The 22,093-nt window shown below is 44.4% G+C and overlaps 1 protein-coding gene across 1 annotated transcript in view; it reads left to right on the top strand.

Annotated features, from left to right (window-relative positions):
* Positions 1–22,093, top strand: part of MED27 (mediator complex subunit 27) — a 196,914-nt gene that overhangs the window by 50,473 nt on the left and 124,348 nt on the right. The window contains exon 3 of the mRNA XM_082657425.1: positions 13,051–13,181. Within this exon, the coding sequence (XP_082513551.1) occupies positions 13,051–13,181 (131 nt within the window). The remainder of the gene's footprint in view (positions 1–13,050; positions 13,182–22,093) is intronic.

Here is a 22,093-nt window from a genome sequence, read left to right on the forward strand (position 1 = left end):
GGGGATGTAAACACTAAACAAAGAAACAAACAATACGTATAAAATACCTGTTTGGGTTTACTGCGGTGATTAAGGTAAAGCACTGTGGTGGGACGGAGAGTACCCAGAGGCGCCTTTGGAGCCCGTGGCCAGAGGAGGCTCTCTGCGAAGGTGAAGTTCAGGTTGAGACCCGCGTGACAAGAAGTCGCGCGTGCTGGCCGGCCCGCTCGCCACTGCCTGGCCCGGCTTCACAGCTCCGTGTCCAGAGCTTTCGGGTCCGACTGTGTTTTGGATTTTGAGTATTTTGGATTATTGAAAGGTAGCGTGGTTCATATGCTACGAATGTCTCCAGCGGGGCCTGGGGCAGTACCCTGTAATCAAACATTGTGTAGCAAAACGTTCGACTGTTCACACTACGTGAGATAAATTAGGATTTAAATAGACTCACATCAGTTCATGTCCGTTTTTGCTGCCACAGGAGTTTTGGCGCCTGTATTGATGAGAAAGCTTTTGACTTTCAAAACTTTTTACACGTTTTTATATTGCAAAAAAAAAAAAAATTGTGGCTCTGTAATGCCAGCTTCTTGTCCATCCTTTGCTTCTCAGGTGTGAGAAGGCACTAACTGGGTGAAAAGGTGGTGTGTGCGAATTTGCCCACTCACATAGCAGCAGGCGGAGGCCTGGAAGAGAACAAGGGCAAGTCAGGAGCAGCTGGTTGCAGGGAGTTGGGAGAGGCGGCGAGTGCCAGCAGCCAGAGCGGCCGTGAGCTGGGCAGCAGTTGGCCGAATGGCACGAGCTTGCTCCTGTTTTCTAAGGGGACTGCTTGGGGACACATCTGCTCTCTCTACTTCCCAGGGAGCCTCACAGCAAACCCTTATTAACTGGGTGTGACTGCTCGTTGCACCCTGAAAAGGCTGAGCTGGGCCTTTTCCCCTTGTCTAGAGCAATGCTCCACATAACAATAATAGTAACACGGGCCAATGTGTATATAGGACTCATTGTGAACTAGGTGTTATTCTAATTCATTTAATTCAAACTATGCAACCACCCTATGCGGTAGGTACTATTATCTCTATTTTACAGATGAGGAAAGGGGAGGAAGGGGAGGCAGTAGAGCCCCATCATCCTCCCACTTTGTAGGGACCTTATGCGATAAGGTGATTCAGAGTCCAGATTCCCACTGTACTCTGTCATTTAGTTCAAATCTCCCCTAGCCGTCCCCTGCTAGTTCTGTATTCATGTATTCATTTATTTTAAAAAATACTTCGATACAAGGGTTTGTTAAAAAAAAAAAAGCAAAAAGGAAATAAAAATAAAATTAAAAATCCTTACTGAGAACATGCCAAGTTCTGGAGAAGCCATGGAGTGTAGTGGTTACAGAGCAGGGACTTTGGGGCCAGGCTGTCCAGATTCCAAGCCTGACCCTGCCACTTACTGGGCTCCATGACCTTGGGCAGGCCACTTACCACCTGTGGCTCAATTTCCTCATCTGTAAAATACAGATAATAGTACCTACCTCATAGGATGGTTGTATAGTTTGATTGAATTAAATGAATTAGAATAACACCTAGTCAGTTCACAATGAGTCCTATATACACATTGGCTCGTGTCGTTATTACTGTTATGCGGAGCGTTGTTCTAGACAAGGGGACCTAGCAATGAAGACTGAGGAGCTCTGTGGTGCTCTTAGCTGCTCTTACGGAGCGTGCGTTCTAGGCAGATCTTGACCCTCTAAAAGCAGAGAACATTTCTTTTTACATCCATCCGTGTCTAGCACTGTGCTCTGCATCTGTCAGGCCATCCCATTCCCAGCAAACATTATGGAACATCCTGTAGAGCCCTCTGCTAGGCCTGTGGGGCTTGTCAAATGGTACGAGACCGTCTGGCAAAGACAGATACACACAAAACCATTCTCTAGTGGCCAGCCCTGTAAAAGGGGCTTCGGAAAGACTTCTGGACTGGCTTGAGCTAGCTTCAGCTCTTCTCAGCTGCTACCTGCCAGGTGCTTAAGGGGAAAGGCGGTGTATTGATTTGTGTAACAAAAGGAAGCATGGGCTGTGGCACCAGTTGCCTACTATCTTCCCTTCTCTGGTCCAAAAGGAGGCTGCTTCTCACCTCTGGATGGATGTGGCTGGTGCTAGACGTGTTGTCACTGTTCCTTCCTGGACATTCCCAGCTGCCTCCCGCTGTCCCCATTTTGTACGCGTGACTTGTTCTTTACAGCACAATTTGGGGTTTGCGTAGGGCTGCCAAGCATCATAGAAGTAAGTAACTTGCACATCAGAGCAGCCCTTTTTGTGTCAGGGGCTCAGCTCTCTTATGGTCCTGCCAAACTCTGTGCACTCCCCTCACCCAGATCCACCCAGAAACGGGCCTGTTTTTCTTCACTGGTCCATCTCCTCTAAGGTTTTTTCATCAGAGGCAAGGCCTTCCAGTTATTGGCTTAGTCACCTCTCACACTCAGTCTAATTGTTAATGGCTCAGCAGCCTCAGCTGAGTAATAATAATCATAGTTAACATTTCTCGAGTGTGTATTTTGTGCCAGCCACTTTGCTCAGTGCCTTCATGTACTTAATTCTCACTAACTCCAAGAAGCTGACTGTGGTTTTGCTCCGTGAAACCCCAGATCGTTTCTAGGGTCATCAAGTGGTATCGAGTAGCAGTATTATCTCCAGTAATAGAAGAGAACTGAGGCTCTGGAAAGTTGAACAACTCCCCCAAGCTCACGGGTGGTTAAGTAGAGGGCTCATGGTTTATATCCACATAGTTGACTACATACCTACACTCTTAATTAGATTAAGATCAGTAGAAGTCGTACCTCAGTCCTGTTGATCAGTAGAAATTTCACACTGACCTGTTGTTCATTTTAAACCGAAAACATACCCGTTTTATCCTGTGCAGACATTCACAGTCAGAACTTAAACCAACAAAAAAACCTTCAACAGTCCGATAAGGAAGGAAACAAGTACAGTCGGCTCTTTGTATCCGTGGGTTCCGCATCCTCGGGTTCAACCAACTGCAGAGCGAAAATATTTGGGAAGAGAATTCCAGAAAGCTCCAAAAAGCAAGAGTTGAATTTGCCACTCACTGGCAGCTATGCACATAGCATCTACATTGTTTTTATTTACATGGCATTTACATTGTATTAGGTATTATAAGTAATCTAGAGATGGCTTAAAGTATACGGGAGGATGTGTGTAGGTTATATGCAAATACTGCACCATTTATATAAGGGACTTGAGCATCTGCGGAGTTTGGTATCCACGGCAGGTTCTGGAGCCAGTCCCCCGTGGATACCTAGGGAAGACTGTACTCTGGGAGTCTGGAGAGAGACTTTGATCTTCCAGTGCTGAATACTTTGTTAGCTGCCTAAGAAATACTCTGTAACTTGCTTGTTTAATGCATCAGGGTTGAGCCAGGTTTCTGGGCATTTAGGTGGTTCGTAGCTTTAAGAACCGCTCTCCACGGTGTACTAGAAGGGGCTTCCCAGCTGGTCCTCTGGGCCGCCTGTAGTGGTGAGCGCTTGCAGCGTCTCCCTAGGCCCCGTACAGTTGTCCTGGGTGAGGCATCACCAGCGTGATGGATCCTTTTCCTCATTTGTACAAGAGGAACCAAGTCGGGGCTCCTTCTCCGCACACCGAACTCATTCAGAACAGCGGGGATGGGGGCGTACTTTTTCCTTTTTCCCATTACACTTACCAGTTTATTATCTGACATGTTTAGGATGACAGTATTTGATTAAAAGGTGATATACTCTTAATCAGTTTTGTGAAAATTCGGTCATTCTGGGCATCGTTGGAAGAGGCGAATTTTGGGGCATAGTCACTTCTGATAATCACAAGACCAGCTCTGTCTGTTCCCCGGGCGCTGGGCCCTGTGCTTACATCTTCTGCACGTACCGTATCACTTAATTTCTATGACTGCCCTTCCGTTTCTTCATCTGTAAAAGGAGGCTGCGTACCTTTCTCCCTGGGGTTGTTGTGAGATAAGGAAAAGGCACTTTTGAAGTCTGCCTTAGGGCGTGTGCTCCGTCAACAGGAGAACAGCTTTGTCCTTGCGAGAGAAATCTGGTTGTTTTTTTTTCCCATATTGGGCTGGTGGAGAAACAGGCTCAGAGGGAAGAGGAAACACCCAGAAATGCCCAGAATAACTCGTACTTGAGCTGAGGTTTGAACTCGGGGCTGTCTGACTACAAAGCTCGTCCTCCTGGTACCCAGGGGACCACACCGCCTCTGGAGTTGCAGCCTTTGCTGCCAAAGCACAAAGGAAAGCACTTGCCTCCTTGGACTTACTGCCCCCAAGCCACCAGGCTTTATTCCTCCTATTCCCGAAGGGAAAAGGCAGTTGTTAAAAATGATCAATAAGAAGAGTGTCTTCCTGAACGTTTTCTTCTATTTCCTGATTCCTGCTCTCACAGGCCTCTGACCTGAGCTGCTGGCCTTTTGCTTCCACTCCTGTTATTTTCAGCTTGTCTGACTGACATCATAGTTGCGTATCTTTTAAAGTCAGAAAAGTCAGTGATCGTATGGCTGTTTCCCATCCTTCTTCCTTCTGAGTTTTCTCTGTGCTGCCTTTCCCTCTTCCCCGCCTCCTTGCTTCACTTCCTGAGTAAGCAAGGGCTGGGGCTGAGGCTGGTCAGATCCCTGCTTTGGAGCCAGTTGGCTCCCAGCTGACGATGTTTATGACGTTTACGGAAGGAAGAAGCAGCAGCCGATGGGGGCTGCTTTTGATGGTGATGAAGATGATGCTTGAAGCAGAGCTCCGCATTTCATGACATTAGCAGAAGGGAGAGTTAAACTGTCCAACTGAATCTAAACTGACTGACGATGAGCACATAGGAATCATTTTTACTACCCATAAAAGAAGTTTGTAATAATCTAATCATAATTTTAAATTGGTCAGATTGGTAATTTTTAAAAATCATGTTTACTGGTTTCTCGACTGAAATCTTTTCAGTGATAAGTCAGCAAACGACTAATGCTTAGAATTCAGTGTCTAGACTTGAGGTATGGAAGTGTCCGGTGGTTGTCATTTTACTCATTTCTCAGTTGAGAAACCTCTGTTTTCTTTGGGAGGAAGAGAAAGAAATATCCAGGGACACACCTATTATATGGGAGTATTCAGTTCTTCCTCCAGGCCTCCCCTGTGAATGTTTGGGGGGGATAACAAAGTAGTGTGTGTCAGCAGACATTTGTTACTCGCTAGACCTCTAGCACTGCACTAGATGCCAGCCAACAGCCGAGCATCAGACATCACAAAGAGCCCTTTCCCTTCTTTAACTGCCTTAAGTAGAGACTTCTGGTGACTGATAAAATGTTTGCGTTTCAAAAATATATTTAAATTTCACCAATGCAAGTTTAGACTGCATTTTCATAGAGAAATACAACATCATAGAATTTCAGTGTTAGAAGGCACCCTAGACATCATTCTAGCCTTCCATTTTAGACTTTGGATCCAGGCCCTAGGTATGCAATAGAAAACTAGTATTTGGCATTTCTGGTGGAAATATAAAGCTAATTCTGGGGCGTGTCATTCTTCCCTGCTACTTCTGTCTTTGGTCAGTGATAGAGAAAGGTCAAGGACACATTTTGTTTTTGTTGGATATAGTATAGTGTGTAAATGGGTAATGATTCTGGGGTGGTTCAGGCTTAGTTGGAGACAAGGACATGGTGGCCCATCTGGCATGGACTGCTTCCTCTAATACGAATGCAGGTGAGCAGGATTGCCCCCGTGTTGTCCCTCTTCAGAGGACGTGCGCTCATTGTCGCCATCGTTTACTAGCCTGTTAGAACGCTCTCATTAGTGAATCGTCAGCTTCTGCCTTGATCCTGTTTGCATATCCTGCCTTCACCTTCTTCAGTGGCCCGGTGGCCCCCCAGCATGTTTTCTATGACCCTGTGCATTGCTCTCCAGGACCACGCAGGGCAAACAGGTTGAAAGCCTGGTATGAAAGGCAGGGTGGTTAACAGGAGATGGGGCAACACCAGTTTTTGTGTACCCTTGTCTGTCTGTTAGGGTCTCTTTTTCGCTTTCTTTTGTCTGCTTTCTCTCTGCCTCTACAAAGAGTCCCTACGATGGCTGTTTCCTCCGTTTTTAGCCACATTCACAGTTTGCTTTTTGTTGGATCTGTTTAGATACATGAGTGATATAACTGTTCCAGCTGATTGACATCCTTGAAGTATGACAACATGCATGCAGCTGTAGTGTAAACAGGGGCAGTTGTGGAGAAAGGCCTGTTAATAAAGGTGTGAGTTTTGGAACTCTCCAGAGGAACAATTCTAAACAACTCTAAACATTGCAGATATTTAAGAAAGAAGAAGACTGCTATCCATGCTCTCTATTTACTTCTTTGACAGTTTTGAAGTTTGGACATTTGAGGACTCATATGTAGGAAAAAAGAAACCCAAATGGCGTTTAGCATGGAAATGATGCCACAGTTGAGCAGAAGCACAGCCCTGACTTGGTGTCCTGCTTTCATGGTAATTGAAAGGCCTGAAATCCAGCTTCCCAGTAGAGAACAAATAGGCAAATAAATTGGACGCTTCCTTATGGTTTATTGATGCTGTTTTGCCCAAGTAAAAAAAAAACAATATACCCATAAAAGCTCAAATCTAAGGTTGTTTTTTCTTTCTTTCTTTTTCATATTGGCTATATGAAAGAAGCAGTAGGAGATAAAATGAGAAAAGAACCTAATATCATTATCCGATACTTAGATTAAAAACCTGAGCAAAACAATTAGATTTATGGTATTTTTCTGTAGTTGTTTTCCTTGGCACAGATAATACCAGGCAACTTTGCTTCTTTCTTTCCTTAGAATTATGTTCCAAAGAAGAAGCAGAGCTTTATTGTAATACATGGTTCTTTCTCATTAGCTGGAAACAAAACACATTTTAATAATGAGGGGCAAAGGTTTCTGCAACTCGAAGTGGTGACGAAGTGTTCCTAGTTTTGTACAAATAATGGTTTTAGTTGAAAGCTTAATGGTTTAGGAGAAATATGACTGTATGAAAATCTCACCTTAGCCTCCCCCACCCTCCCAGCGCCACATACACACACGGCAGCTTCATGGCGTGTGGCTTGATCCAGGTGTTTGTGGCATGAACTGATCCCGGTGTCAGATGTCCCTAGACTGGGGCCGTGAGCTTGGCGTGCACTCTTGCGTCTTGGGAAGATTGTCAGCACACTTATGCCAACCAGCTCTGGTTGTTATGGTCAGTGATGTGCAGGGGAAGTGGTCCCACGTGGATAGTGCCCTTGCCTCTTACTACCATGATGTATGACACAAATTCTCAAAGATGATCCCTCAGTAAAAACAGATAATAGACATGTGGATTCTCCTGGACAATAAGGTAATTTATGAAAACCCATGAAGCACCAGCACGGTTGCCCCATCAAACGATATCAAGGCTGCTAGGAAGGTCAGATGTGTTACTGCTGAGTCTAGAATTTACGTTTTCTGACAATATTGAGGTTTCTATGGTTTCTTGGTTTCTTTTCACCAAAGTTTTTGATGCCGGATGATACTAAAAACTTAAAATGGTAGCATTTAGAACTTCCCCAAACTCCCCACCTTAGACATGACTGGAGTCAGTAGGAGGGAAAAACATGTGACGTCTCAGCGCCTGCAAGAGGTCAGAGCGAACAGAGCAGACAAGAGCCAGCGAACGCCAGTGACGCTCTGCGCCCGCTCCCTTAGCGCTAGTTTCCGCCTGCCCGAGAAGAAGACCTGTGTGTCATTGCCGAAGCGGAGGTGACACACGCCAGGTCCTCCGGTTAGAAAGATGCAGCACACTTAAAACCACAGGAAGAAGATACGGAAGGTGGACCTTGAATGGCCTTTTTCCCTCTTGTGATATGTGTGACCTCTTTAAGGTCAGAGTCTCCTCTCCCGTAAAGTGGGGGTGGGGTGGGGGGAGGGGAGGCTTCACTAAGACTCCTCTCTGACATGAGAATTCTATGATTTGAAGTAATCCGAGTGCAGTCCCCATGGATGCCTTTTCCTGAACTCAAGCCTGCGGAGAGGTTCAGACATGCCCGCTTTTTTAGCAATTAGAGTAAGAGGGAGAAAGGATTCCTTCAGGGCTCTGTCACAACAGTGAGCACCTGCAAAGCTGTGTGTTTGCTTTTGTAAGAGACCAGCCTTAAGAGGACTGTCTGATGGAGTCATTCTGTTCTCCAGATTGGCTCCAGTGACAGGCCAGGCCAGGGCAGTTTCACCAATCTGCCAGTCCACTTAGGAGCTGACAAATTCATTAGCATCACCTGTACGTCATGTGCTACCCTGCAGGTTGCAGAGAATGCAGGCTAATCAATAACAAGGCTGTGTCCTCCAGATGTGTCTCCCTCGTGGCCAGCTTCACTCCTGGACCAAGAAAGAACACCAGGCTACTTTACCTGCTGCCAAATCCCGGTGACAGAGAGGAGCTCTGCTGGGAGAAGGGAGCTGCCCGAGGGGGACTGGAGGAGGCCCAGGGGCTCCCCAGCCTTCATCTCTTCTTCCCCTCCTGTGGCCCTGCTCTAAGCCAGCCAGAATTTATTATGACTTACTTCTAGCTCATTCTTCATCCAAAGGGTTTAGTTACTGGAAGTACCGATGTGTCTTCCTAGTGTTCTTAGAAACGTATGTGTAATTCTGTGTAAAGTGATTTTTAGAAATAAAGTGAAATGCCTTAAGGTTTGGAGGAGTCTTGCTGTCGTTGTTGTTGAACTTGCCCCCACCCTTAAAGAAGCCTTTGATGAGTCTTTGAAAACAAAACAATGGTTTTCAGAGTAGGAAGAATCGAACCTTCATTGATCTGGCTTATAAATTTTGAGATTTTTGAATGTCAGTTTTCTTAAAGTGGGATTCAGGCCATATGGCATGGGTAGGATAGTGTTGCTTATGAATAGATGCTGTACCGTGGTCCCCTGGGAGGTTCTAGGAACCACTACAGCTTTTAAGTACTAGGCCTAATTGAACACCACTGGCTTAATTAGTATATTGAATGTAATCAGTATGATGAACTTCCTTCTGTTTTCTTCTCAAACTTCTGTCCACTGCAGAACACGTCCTTTATCTATCTGGAGCAGGTAGAGCATTCAGAACAACATGGAGGACGTGAAACAAGTTGGAGAACTAAGCAGGGGGATCATTGCTCATCTGATTTTCTGAACCCGAGATTTAAGTCAGAAACTTTGCATTTGAGTCCTATTTTTAAAAATAATTTCCTTTCATGTCATCTCCTTCCAGTACATTTTGTTACTTGTGATTTGAAGCATATTAAAGCTAATTGGATTTGGACTTTCTGAAAAGCAGTAAAGACTTAGGCTATCCAGAGGAAAAGGGTTTGCTGTTGTATGAAATTGTAGGGACATTACTTCAACACTTTGTGGTGAAGTCAATACCCATGTAACTTCTTTAGAAACCTAGAGGAATCAAACCTTAGAGCTAGGTGGATCCTTGGAGAAAACATAACGCATGTTTTGCAGAGAGGGGAGTGAGATGTGTAAGACCGCACAGCTCTTGTTAGTAGCAGAGCTCAGTAGCACATTTTCAAAGAGAATGCTTGTTACAGAGGCTCTTAGTCTGTACACTAGAGTTTACCAGGACCCTACCTGGTAACATTCAACACTTGTGCATGTTTAATATTACTAAAACAGCATTACTTTAAGAAATATGCAGTAAATCAAGGTTTTCCTAATTCAAAATGGTGTTTCCCTCAGATCATTATGAGTTGCTGAAAATATCTCAGGCCTAGAGCTAATTAGTAGACATAATTGATTAGAAAGGGCTTTAGGTTGAGAACTGACAGAAGAATCCGAGGTTAGTCATAGAAAATAGAAGTTTGACATTAATAGATAGCAAAATAGGAACTGAGAGAAATGTTCTCAAAATCCAGAGAGCATGGAAATAGCTGCTACTGCGGAGTAGCCACTTACCAGTAAATGAAGAGCCCCTCACCGCAGCTGACCACACGAACTCCCATTCCCCACAGCTGTGAGATGTGGGAGTTAAAAGAATGGACGGCTTTATTTCTCTCCCCCTTTCATTTTATTCTTGCTGATTAATGGAGAAATGATCTTGGATAGAAAAATCACATTATAACTTTGATAAGTTAGTTGCCTTTTGAAATAGAGTTGCTCCCAAGCCACATATGTTTATTGAAATATATATTTTATAGAAAATATTACAGAGCCTGTAACTGAAAACTTATGGCAGTATTTTGGGGAGTGATATGTTCTTAATGTTAATTTGTAGATTAGCTCTGAACTCCCTTCTCCTGTTCTAGAACCATTGTCTGAGTGAACATTTTCCAAGAGTCTTTTCAAATCTAAACTGTGTTTCATGGAATGGAGTATTTAGTGCTTAAATAATGTATAAATCCAGTTGGACAGGAGCTGCCTGTCAGTTTTATTAACTTTGACCTTTTCTCCCATTATAAAGATGGTTCGGTAAATATTTAATGGGCTCCTTATAGATCTTGACAGTCGGAGCTGTGATCCTGGAAACCGAGAAGCGTATATATGGTGAACAAATGTTGCTTAATCACTGTGAGTCAGCTTTCAAAGGCAGGTTTCGTTTTGGGGGAAGAAAAGTCCTTCCATCTTCCTGTGCTCTTAGGGGTGTGGTGTACATTAAGAGCATCCAAGATGGTAGAAGTTTCAAAGGAACCCTTTGAAAGACAGCAGCTAGCATGCGTTTCTGCTGTTTTGGGTTGGTTTGTTTGGGCAGATGACGCCAGGTGGGCAGAATCACCGTGCTGCTCTGCGTGGTTGGCAGGACTCGTCCACTCAAAAGAGTCAGCAGGGCTGGAGTGGCCGAGCTTGCGTGGACCCCAGTAAGATACACAGAAGAAGGAGAGCCAAAAGGAGAGACGATTCCTTGAGCCAGGAGGGGACCCCTGCCAAGCTGTCTTTCCCTTTAATTCCGTAAAGCTCCATGCATATTGCACTCATTGCAGATTCTGGTGGGCAAGATCGAAACCCAAGTAGCTGACATTTTGAAACATCGTCTTTCAAACTCGTACTGTCCCTTGCTTCCATCGATTTCCCATTTAAGAAATCTGTCGCAGAAAAACAAATTTGAGCAAAATTCATTGGTCTGCGATGAGTTGTTAGAGCCAAATTATGCCCCCCCTTTCCACCCCGAGAAGAGCTCCGTTCTTATTATCAATGTGATGTATCTTTGTCTTGTATTGTGCAGCCATAGGGCTCCCACAGCAAATCGACCAAGGAAATCAAGAACCTGTTAAAAAGCAATATGGGTGCTCCAAACACAGACACTTCAGTGTTACTGGGTCACTGGATAGCTTCATTTTTATAGCCACTTTCAAGAAGCAGATCATTTCAATTGGTTTTGTTTTCTTCCACTCTGTATTTGTGTGCAGCCCAGTGGCTTTAGGTGAGGCCATTTATTTTTCAGAAGGTTATTACCCTTTGCATCCAGGGCCCGGCCCCTTTTGTATGGTGGTCACCAGTTTCATTACCATGAGCTGTAATGTAGCTGACTCTGCAAAGGAAATCTATGCCTTGGAAGAGCATTTTGAAAAGAAATTGATTCAGAGCTTCAGAATGAATTACTATTTGTATATTAGTTGATTCTAAATAAATGTTTGAAAGACCTTGCTTAATGTGAGAAGGGGAGGAAGAAACATACTGATGTTATAAATGGTCTCGGTCCGAATTCTTAGCTTGGCATTTTCACATCTGAATGCTTTATTTACATCTGTTGAAAATTGGGATACCTTTCAAGGATAATTTTATTATGGAGATGAATGACAGCTCTTAAGATCTAAAATACAAAGTATGGGATTTAAAGAAGGAAGATGGGAGTCACGGTCACATGTCAAATTGGATATAAGCTTCATTTGGCAATGAGTGAGAGTGATGAGTTGTATTTTAAATGGAAAGATCCTTATGATCGGAGTTGGGGGCGAGGGAGATTGACTGCATTGGGGCGCAAGGGAACTTTCTGCAGTGATGGAGATTTTCTGTATCTTGATTGGGGTGGCAGTGTCCCAGGTATACGTTGTCAGAACATCACACTGTACGCCTAAAATGTGTGCATTTTATTTTATGTAAATTATAACTCAATAAAGCAGATTTTTTGAAAAGTCCTTGTTTGTTTTAGAATCAGGCAGTATTATTTCTCTTTTCCAATAGAGAAATCAAAGTCTAGAAAAGTAAGATGATCTGTCCTAAGTAACCTCGAAGCTCAGCAGTTTGTCGTGAACAAAGCAAAGGATGCTGGCTGTCAGCCCATTTAAAGTCTCCTGCTTCCTTACCCCAGTTGTGTTGTTCCAGTTGCGTGCCCATGGAGTGGGATTAACTTCTCCAGCCATTTCTGTTCAGTGAACCTATATCCATTTGTATACGTTATCGTAAGATATATTCACGTGTTTATTCTTGTGATTGATACTTGTATCTTAACCCCGGGAAACAGCAGCCCAGCGGTATGTTTGAATCTGTTTATGATAAGCCTGTTGTGCGCCTGGTTTACTGCAGTGGACCATGAGTTATATGCTTTTTATTATAAGCAAGACATGACGGCAGCAGGAGTTCCCAGAACTAATCTGTCTTTAAGGAAGCCCACTGGCTCCTCTTGTAAAAAAATGACATAAGCTTTAAAACCGTTTACATAACGCATATATGAATAGCGGTGAAAAATAAAGTAAAAAATTATCCCAATTCTACTATTTAGAAATACGCTGTTAACATTTTAGAGAACATGTTTTTAAGCGTCTGTTTACAGTGTAACCTGTTTGGTTTTTTTTTAATTCAACAAAATGGTGTTTTAAAGTTCTCTACGTATTTTACCCAATTTCCCAGTTACTGTTGGGCATTTAGATTGTTTCCAGTTCTTTATCGTTTTGTAATGCCACGATGAACACCTTATTCATGTTTCTTTTCCTATTTGTCTGATTATCTCCTTATAAATACATTCCTTGAAGCAAAATGTTAGCAGCTGTATTTGAAGTTATTAAAAATGTTCTGAGCCGGTAAGATGTATCAGGTCTTGATAGTGTAATACCCCTTGTCTAGCTTTTACCAAATGTTATCTTTCTTCCCCTTTTGTTTGGTTTTTCTCTGCAGTTGCAGTACCATGCAGGTCTGGCATCTGGCCTTTTGAATCAACAGTCGTTGAAACGTTCTGCTAACCAGATGGGAGTATCTGCTAAACGTAGACCAAAGGCTCAACCCACGACTCTTGTCTTACCGCCTCAGTGAGTGATGGGTTTGAAAAACGTACTTTTGTCCTGGGGGAAGTCTGCTCTGTGCTTGTTTTTAGCTAATGGAAACTTGATTTTGCAAAGTCATTTCTTTCTTTTAAAAAGGTATCTGTTAAGATTAGAAACCAAACATGTAGGTAATCTATTTTGCATAGGTCTTAAAAGAAGCAGTTATAATGCACTTCATAGTTTACACGGTTTGTGTGTGACTCTAGGACTTCAGGATGCCTCAGAGCTTATTCTTTGTTTCCTTGTCACATTCCCAGAGTTGGCAGAGCATAAGGGCAGTTCTCCTTATCTTACAAATGACACAGCCGAGGAGCACATTTTGATAAGCTGCAGGCCATCTAGGGAATCTGGTAGAGCTGGGATTAGAATCAGTGCTAGGCCCACTGATTCTTTTTTAAAATAGTAATATATGTGCTCTTCCTTTTCCCAATAGGAGAGATAGCGGACCCTGTAAAGTGTACAGGTCACTGGTTGTTCACATGTGTATACCTCCGTGTAGCTCCACCCAGATCAAGCCACGTGGCCACCACTTCCAGAACCCCCACGAGGGTTCTTCTCGTGTTCCCAGTGCCGCCTCCCTCCCTAAGTTTAACAGCTATTCTGACTTCCTTGAACAATTGATTTTACCTGTTCTTGAAATTCATATAAATGGAATCACACAATATGTAATCTTTTATATCAACTGTCTTCACTCAACACAATATCTGTTAGATTCATCCAGGTTGCTTGTTCTTTTTTGTTGCTGTGTAGTATTCCTTCGAGTATGCCACAATTATTCTACCCGTTGGGTTGTTCTTTACTAGAAGCCCCAGTAGATGAAGGCCAAGGCTCAGTCAGTGATGTGGAGTCAGAAATTGAAGCACACCAGTCTTTGCCAGTAGCTTTTCTATCCACGTGAACACTCCCCTGAAAGGGGCACTACTCCCCAAAGCTCGACTTGGTCTTTAAACACATTGCCCAGCCCAACCTACCCTCCTGTTGTACCGTCTTTTGCTTACATCCTCAGTTACAAACTACATTTTAAAATTTCCAGTCCAGAGGAGTGTTTGCAGGGGAGATTCGGTTGTTTGCCTTTACACAGGATCTCATTTATTTTCTGTTTGGTTAGCAACTATTTATTATGCCTGCTCTCTGCCACGCACTGCCCTAGGCTCTGGGGATACAATCATGAGCAAGACAGACGTGGTCCCATCTTCCTGAAGCTTTTGGTTTAACTGGGGGTAAAAGACAAAAAACAAGTACCCCTAAACAAATTAATAAATTACTACAACGATTTCTGGTTATGATTAGTACTTAGGAAGGGAACACATAGGGTGGTAAGGAGGGGTCAGAGAAGGCCTCTCCAGGGAGATGACATGAGGGGGAGACCCGGAGAACGAGGAGGAGAAGTGCCATTCGGGAGCTGGGAGATTGCAGGGGTTGGCTCTGGGGATCTTTGCTCTCACCAGTGGACACCCATAGCCCACCATTCCTATGACTTTCAGGTTTTCTTCACAGTTAACGTTTGCTTCCAGGACGGGATGAACATAACCAGCCAGCCTCCAACAAGTTATTTTTTGTCTGCTGCAGGCACAGGTGCCATCCTTTCCAGAGACTACAGGGACAGTTTCTTTGAGTGATGCAGGATAGAGAGAGTTTTCACCATTTGGCAGGAAGCTTCTTCTGTCTGATGCTTCTCATGTGTTGATTTGGTGGTTCTGCACATCTCAACTTTCGGCTCTCAAAAGTCTAACGGGCCCTTATAACTTGTCATCTTCTCTGCTTGGATTGCCTACTGAGGCAAGATGCTTGGTGAGAAGTGAAAGACTTTCTAATGGTCCCGCAAGGCTGGAGCCAAAAGTGTTTGTTGCTAACTCTCTCTTGACAAAAGTCAATTCTTAGTCCATCTGTTCACCATTTGTTAATTTGCATTGGCTTGAAACCTGTTTACAGGTGACATGCTATTATGAGGACACTTAGAAACTATTTTAAGCACCAAGGCAATCAACAGACTCTGTTCGCATGCCAAAAGAAAAGAAAAGAAAAGAAAACAACTGGTGTTCACAACTGTCATTATAAATTTATAATAAATCACTTACAATACTTAGTTTCAAAGAGAAAAGTGGTTACTGCGTCCTAAGAATACAACGTTGAAATGATTTCCTTTACTTAGTAGACTCTTTCCTGTGAAAATTGACTGCTGCCTTTTCACATCATTGAGCTTTGTGGACTCACATTATCCTGGAATCCCTTTGTAAAGTGACTGTCCAGTAGGCAGGATCTACAGCTAAAGGACATTCTGTTCACTTTTATTGAGCACCTACTATGTGCCACTTACAGTGTTAGATGTCCAGAATAGAGACACCAGCAATTCATAGCTGCTGGCCTAATTGGATCATATATATATTTTTTAGACTAAAAAATAGGACACTAGTAATATATACATATTGTACATTTTGAAAAGACCAAAGGTATTAAAAAAGGAAAGAAAAAATAATAATACCATCACCCTGAGAAAGTTATTGTTAAAGTTTTGATGGATATTGTTCTAGATTTTTTTCTATGCGTATGTAATATATAATTTTTAAAAACAAAAAACAACCTTCAAGAAGAATTGTAATATTGTTCTGTATCACATCCCAACGTTTGTTGAATGTAGTTCTTAGATTTTAAGGTAGTATAATTTGACCTGTGGAATACTTAAATTTGCTTGTTAATCAGCCATGTTGTGGTTTTATCTGTAGGACACGACTCATTACAGAATTTTTATTGTAAGTATGATATGACCATAAACTATCTTTGTCATTATGGAAATGCCTTGAAACTCCCTTATAAAACAACACCCGAATCCTCCAGGGTTGCTACAGTAGTCATCTATTGCTACGTAAAAAGTTGCCCCCAAACTTAGTGGTTTAATAACAGTAAACATAATCGCCCATATTTTCTGTGGATCCTACCTGGGAATGGCTTGGCTGCATGGTTCTGGCTCAGAGCCTCTCGTAACATTGCAGTCAGATGGCAGCCAGGACCACAGTCATCTGCAAGTTGGACCAGGGTTCAAAGGTCACTTCCAAGGTGACTCACTGACATGGCAGGTAAGTTGGTGCCAGCTGTCGATGGAAGACCTCAGTCCCCTCCACGTGGGCCTGTCCACAGGGTGCCTGAGTGTCCTCTGGACTTAGGGGTGACTTCTTCCAGAGCAAGCCATCTAGAAGAAGGCGAGCCAGGCAGAGCCTATCCTTTTTATGGCCTCGCCTCAGAGGTATGTGGCATCCATTCCACCCTGTAGTGTGTTAGAAATGATTCACTACGTCTGACTGACATTCAAGGTCGGCGGCGGGGGGGGGGGGGAAGAGCCTCTCCCTTGTGAAGGATGGAGTGTCAGAATTTGCAGACATGTTTCAGGGAATTCCCTGGCGGTCCAGTAGTTAGGACGCGGCGCTTTCACTGCAGGGGCCCGGGTTCAATCCCCGGTCGGGGAAGGAAGATCTTGTAAGCCGCGGGGCGCAGCCAAAAAATTTAGAAAATTTAAAAGTAAAAAAGAATTTGCAGACATATTTTAAAAGCGCCCCAGTTGCCAATGAGGAGAGCCATCACACAGAGGGAAGAGTGGCGGAGCCTGTGAGCCCCATTGACTTATTTATTCAGCAAATATTTACTCGGGGCCTATAGGTGGTTGGTTCTGTGCTCCGTGCTGGGGATTTGGAGATGAATAAGATAGAATTTCAGCTTTCAGGACACTCTGAGTAGAAATAGAGGAACAAACAAGTAGCAGGGAGTCATAGTCAAGTGTGCCGAGTCCTAAGGAAGTGGTCCTGACGTGCCCGAGAAGGCCACGGGCAGGATGCTGAGAGAGACCCACTCAGGGAGGCCCAGCCAATGTTCACCCGATTTCTCCACTGCCAGCGGTGAAGGGCGGAGGCTCTCCTTCATGGAGAGCTGGGTGCTTTCTTGCATAGACCTTACAGGATTCTAAGGAAAGGGTTTATTTCTTTTTTTTTCTTTTTTCTGTGTTATATTCTCCAATGACCTTTTTCTTTTCTTTTTTAACATCTTTATTGGAGTATAATTGCTTTACAATGTTGTGGTAGTTTCTGCTGTATAACAAAGTGAATCAACTATATGCATACGTATATTCCCATATCCCCTCCCTCTTACGTCTCCCTCCCACCCTCCCTATCCCACCCCTCTAGGTGGTCGCAAAGCACCGAGCTGATCTCCCTGTACTATGCGGCTGCTTCCCACTAGCTGTCTCTTTTACACGTGGTAGTGTATATATGGCCATGCCACTCTCTCACTTCGTCCCAGCTCACCAGGAAAGGGTTTCTTTCTAAACAGTGGAGGAGGCCGGTGAAGGACCGGTGGCTGGGCCCCTCGCTCGCCCACCCCTGGAACTCTGTGCGTCTGTTAGTGTGGTGGCAGTTGAGTTTCTGCATTGGCTTGTGTCAGCAGTTGGGTGGCACGGAAGCTACTGCCACAAAACCGCTGTCTCTGCCTGAGTGCGCCGAGACCACAGGCGTGGCAAGAACACAGGAGAGTTGTACCACACATTAATGTGTTTGTTTTTTAAATGCGGTTGGCTTTAATAGCAGTAGTCTTTGAAAACTCAGATTCTCCCCGAGTTCCCAGAGGATTAGTGATTTGTGGGATTAATGATTCATATCTTTCTCCCCCTCCAAAGAAGCTTGTAAGGAGACAAAGATGTTGTTCATGATGAAAGGTCTTTGATCCCGTATTAGCGTTCAGAGGGCACTGGTGAAGCGACCTCACTTCTGTGATTCCCGAGCGTTCATATTAAGTCTTTTGCAGACGGACACTATCGTTTTCATAAAGGAGCTGTGTCCCCTGTTGCAGGGTAAACATTGTCAGCCTTTGACCTTTGTAGGATTGGGATCAGCCTGGGAAGTGGCTGTTGTACTTGATCGATCTGTGAGTTGCATCCTGAGATCGCTGTGTACTTACTCTATGTCAGCTGGAGCACGTTTACTTGTGCCCTCTTAGATAGCAGTCTCAGCTCTATGCTGTATTGTTTAGTGTGCTTTTGTGGCAACGTGGGATGTTGGTTTTAATCAGTATGGCCAAGCTGACTGGCCTGTGACTCCTGTTCAGCACCTTGGCCTGAGGAAATGCCGGCTTTCAGTGGCAGCAGGTGAAAGACTCTTCTGTGTTCTTATTTTCCGCACACACAGATCTCATTTAGGTTTCAGGAAAGAAAACATAAATTGTTTTACAGAAAGGTTAGTTGTAAAAGTATTACCTGCCTCCCCCTCAACCCCCTGCCCCGGAAGTTGTCAGGCCAGGCAGTTTCTTTTGTATCACGTTATGGTCTGTGAAGAGGTCCTGCCTACGAAATTAAGGGCCTTTCGTAGGCTGCCTTCTCGCTAGTCACCGGGGACGCGCCGTCCCCGCTCGCGGCCAAGAGCGGCCCTTCTGCTTGTCCACTAGGCCCAGTCCCCTCTCACCTGCTCCGAGCCATTTCTCCGTGGGTCTCCTGTTTCTGTCCTGCTCCATCAGTGTTCCCCTTCTCCTGGCCCACTCCTGGTAGAATGCAGACATGCTTGTTCCACAACCATCTCCTGGGAGAACACCCGACCCATAATCCCCTCCCCCTTCCAGTTCCCCGCTCCCCTCTCTCCTCTTTACCGCAGACCTCCCTGAAGGAGTTGACTATACATGTGTCCCGTTTCTCAAGCACCCCAGGCAACAACTGCCCCGATTTCTATCCCCGTTCCCTAAACAGAGTCATGCCGCACGGAATACTTTCCTCCTGGTTTCTTTTGCTCGATGTGGTGTTTTGGAGATTCATTCATGGTGTGTGTGTCAGTGCCTCGTTCCATTTTATTGCTGAAAAGGATTCCTTGGTGTTCTTCCGAGCCTGCCAGCGGCATTTCCTCACCATTGGGCATCTGCTTCAATATTGTCTAATACCTTCGAGAGTGTGGGGAGTCTTCACTTCATGCTCCTGTTCTTGGATGACCTACTTCAGGTTTGAGTAACAACAACACACAGAAACTGTGTGCAGGGACAAGTGTTGCTGGAGAGAAAGGCCGCCCATTCAGGAGGTAACAGGGATAATGACACCACACGCACACCTAGGGGGCCCGTGTTTGAACAACAGATTGCCTTCGGTACGGCGGCCACTGATCTGGTTCTGGGAGTTTAACTGAAAGAGGCTCATTTTCTGCCACTGCCTTGCACGCTAATTCCCAAGAAGATCATCGACTTGAAATTACACATGGTGCTTATACAGATGATTGGATTCTCTCCAAAATGTGTGGTAAATGCAGCTTCTGTTCTCGAAAGGCAGAGGCTTCTGTTGTCTTTTGCTTAACGTGAAACCTACAGGAATCACGGAGAGCAAAGCGGTGACATGAATCCGTCCTTGGCGATAGTGATGAACGAGGGGGCTCCACTTACCGTGGTCACTGACGTTTAAACTGAGAAAGGCAAATATTTGCCAGGATGAAGCGCACTAAACCCAGAGTCTCTTCCTGTAGCTTCCTGGCTGTTACATCATTATCTCTTCTGTTGTTGATTTTCCAGACCTTTTTTACTAGTTTTTTTCCTCAGCCACACAGAGATGAAACTCCAAGTTTCTGTATTTAATAGCTATGCTCTTACAGAAACCTTGATAGAGACGTCGTTTGATAGTGGCTGTGAACCTGCTTCCTCGCAGGGACCTAATTTTCTTCTTGATCACTTGGGCTTTGTTTTGCCTCCCGAGGACCTTGATATTTGGTTGAGGGCAGAATTTGGTGGTATGTTGATAAGTTTATACTAAATTCTTCAACTTAGATGGTGGTAGGAGCCTTGAACAAGAATGTTTGGCATCTCTTTTTATTAGAGTTTAGCTTGTCTCTGAGCAAAGTGACAGTGAATACACCACGAATGAGAAGCAAACCGGTTCATTGCCGTGAGCTTAGAAATACACAGCATCGCTTCCTGAATCCCCTTTTCCAGGGATGCTGATTTCCCAGGCTGACTCTGCGCTTGGGCTGGTGAGCAGAGCAAGTGTTCCCGAAAGGAAACAGAGACCTTTGCAGCTGTAAGTTTCCTCACATTCCGCAAAAAGTCATCAAAACTTGAGTAGAAATTCACTAAATCCTCCTTTCCCCTACTGGCAAGTATTAAGTAACAATATTCATTAAATACCACTGAGAGGCTGTGTAATAAAGAAATAATCCTAGGCCTTGGTGGCTATAATTCTCCAGAAGAGTTGAAATTGAGAATATAATTAAAGATTAAAACATTGTTTGCATTCTAGAACATGGAAGAATCTTCCTCTCCATTGCGGGACCATATTAATAAGGAAGAGATCAGTTACCAATAACCAACACTCCAGAAGCTCATTTATTAACATCAGTTATGTTTAAGCTGTCCGACTCAGTATTTCTTTTGTCTTTTTCCTATGAGACTGGAGCTGTGTCCCGGAATAGTGAGGGATACCAGTCTTATCAAAAAAAAAAAAAAAATTTATCCAAACCTATTCAGCGTCCTGAGTTTGGATAGGAGTGTTAATATGGTAGGGGTTACCTGTCCATGGCTCTTCAATCCTGTAATTCATTGTATCCCTCTGTTTCGTCAACAAAATAATTTTCAGCCTGTTAGTTTCAACCAGTTTTCCTTGTACAGGTTAAAAGGTTGGTAGGAACTGGTATGCCTAGCTGTTTTGAGGTTTTTATCATTGTGGCTGGGAAAAGGGTGAGAACTCTATAAAATGTTGTCAGACCATCTCGATGCTGTGACAGAAAGAAACCCTTGGTGGTCAGATGCCTGGTATTCTGAGCTCGTGCAGCCAGCCTGCACCCTTAACCTCAGTGTGGGAACAGGGAAGAGCCCAGGGCCTCACCCAATTGGATTGTAAAAGTTTAACTGCACAAGCATCATTTCATTTTCTTTCTCTGCTTTTTTGTTGCTGTTCACATTTGTTTTCCATTTGCCTTGAAATCGAATCAGAAGGCATTTGAGGCCAAGGGTGTGGAATAGTCTTCTTATGTATCCAGGCTCCACTGTTGCCTGTTCCTGGTCTTTAGAGTTTCCATTCAAGGGCCCGGAGAAGACGCAGTCAGTAATAGTTCTTGAAATGTCCTTTTTTATGTTTTTATTGCTTGTGTTATTGTTGGGTGGAGAAGGAAAGTGTCTTTCTCCGTCTGTGGCATTGACTGGGGAAGGGAAAATGTGGTTCAGTGACTGGGCAGATAGAAACCTTCAACCCTGAACTCCTGTACGGCTTTATTTTGGTAACCCTTCCATGGCATTTGCCACTGTCTGCCTTGTGTTTTCTTAAGCCTGGAAACTCCTTGGGGACCAGGGTTCCCTGTGTCCCTTTCCGGCCCGGCCTTGGCTCACATACTGACGGCTGAGTGAACCGGCCCTGGAGGCTAGTTCCCCTCTGTGCTGGCCCCCCCGCCCCCCCGCCAAGCTGATGAGGCGAGAGTGTCTTTACAAGATGTGCTGGACGTGTGTTTGTACTGCTCACGCCTCTTGATAAGTTGGAAGCGTAAGCGTTGGGTGTGTAAAATGGCTGGGAGTCAGGTGCAGGAATGCCGCAGGTGAGCATTTGCAGTTGTGGGTCTGGCTCTGCTGAGTGAGGGTGGTAGGGTTGGATCTGCAGGCCGGGGCAGCAACAGCAGGGCCATAAAGGCAGACAGAGGCCTTGCAGCGCGCCACAGGGAGCAGCAGGCCCGGGCCGGGAGCAGGGGCTGGTGTGCGGAAGGTGGTGTGTTGGGAAGATGAATCAAGTAGCAGAATGCAGATAAACACGGTGGTCCTTCGTAGCTGTTTAAAAGATAATTGGTTCATGTTACTTATCTCTTACCCCCTCTATTTGGGCAGGAGAAAAATCTCTGGGAGAAATAAACGAGGAATCCCTCATAAATATTAATGTAGAAGTCTGTCTATGGAGAATAAACATAGGG

The sequence above is a fragment of the Grampus griseus genome, assembly GCF_964374135.1.
Source record: "Grampus griseus genome assembly, chromosome: 6".
NCBI classification, from domain to species: domain Eukaryota; kingdom Metazoa; phylum Chordata; class Mammalia; order Artiodactyla; family Delphinidae; genus Grampus; species Grampus griseus.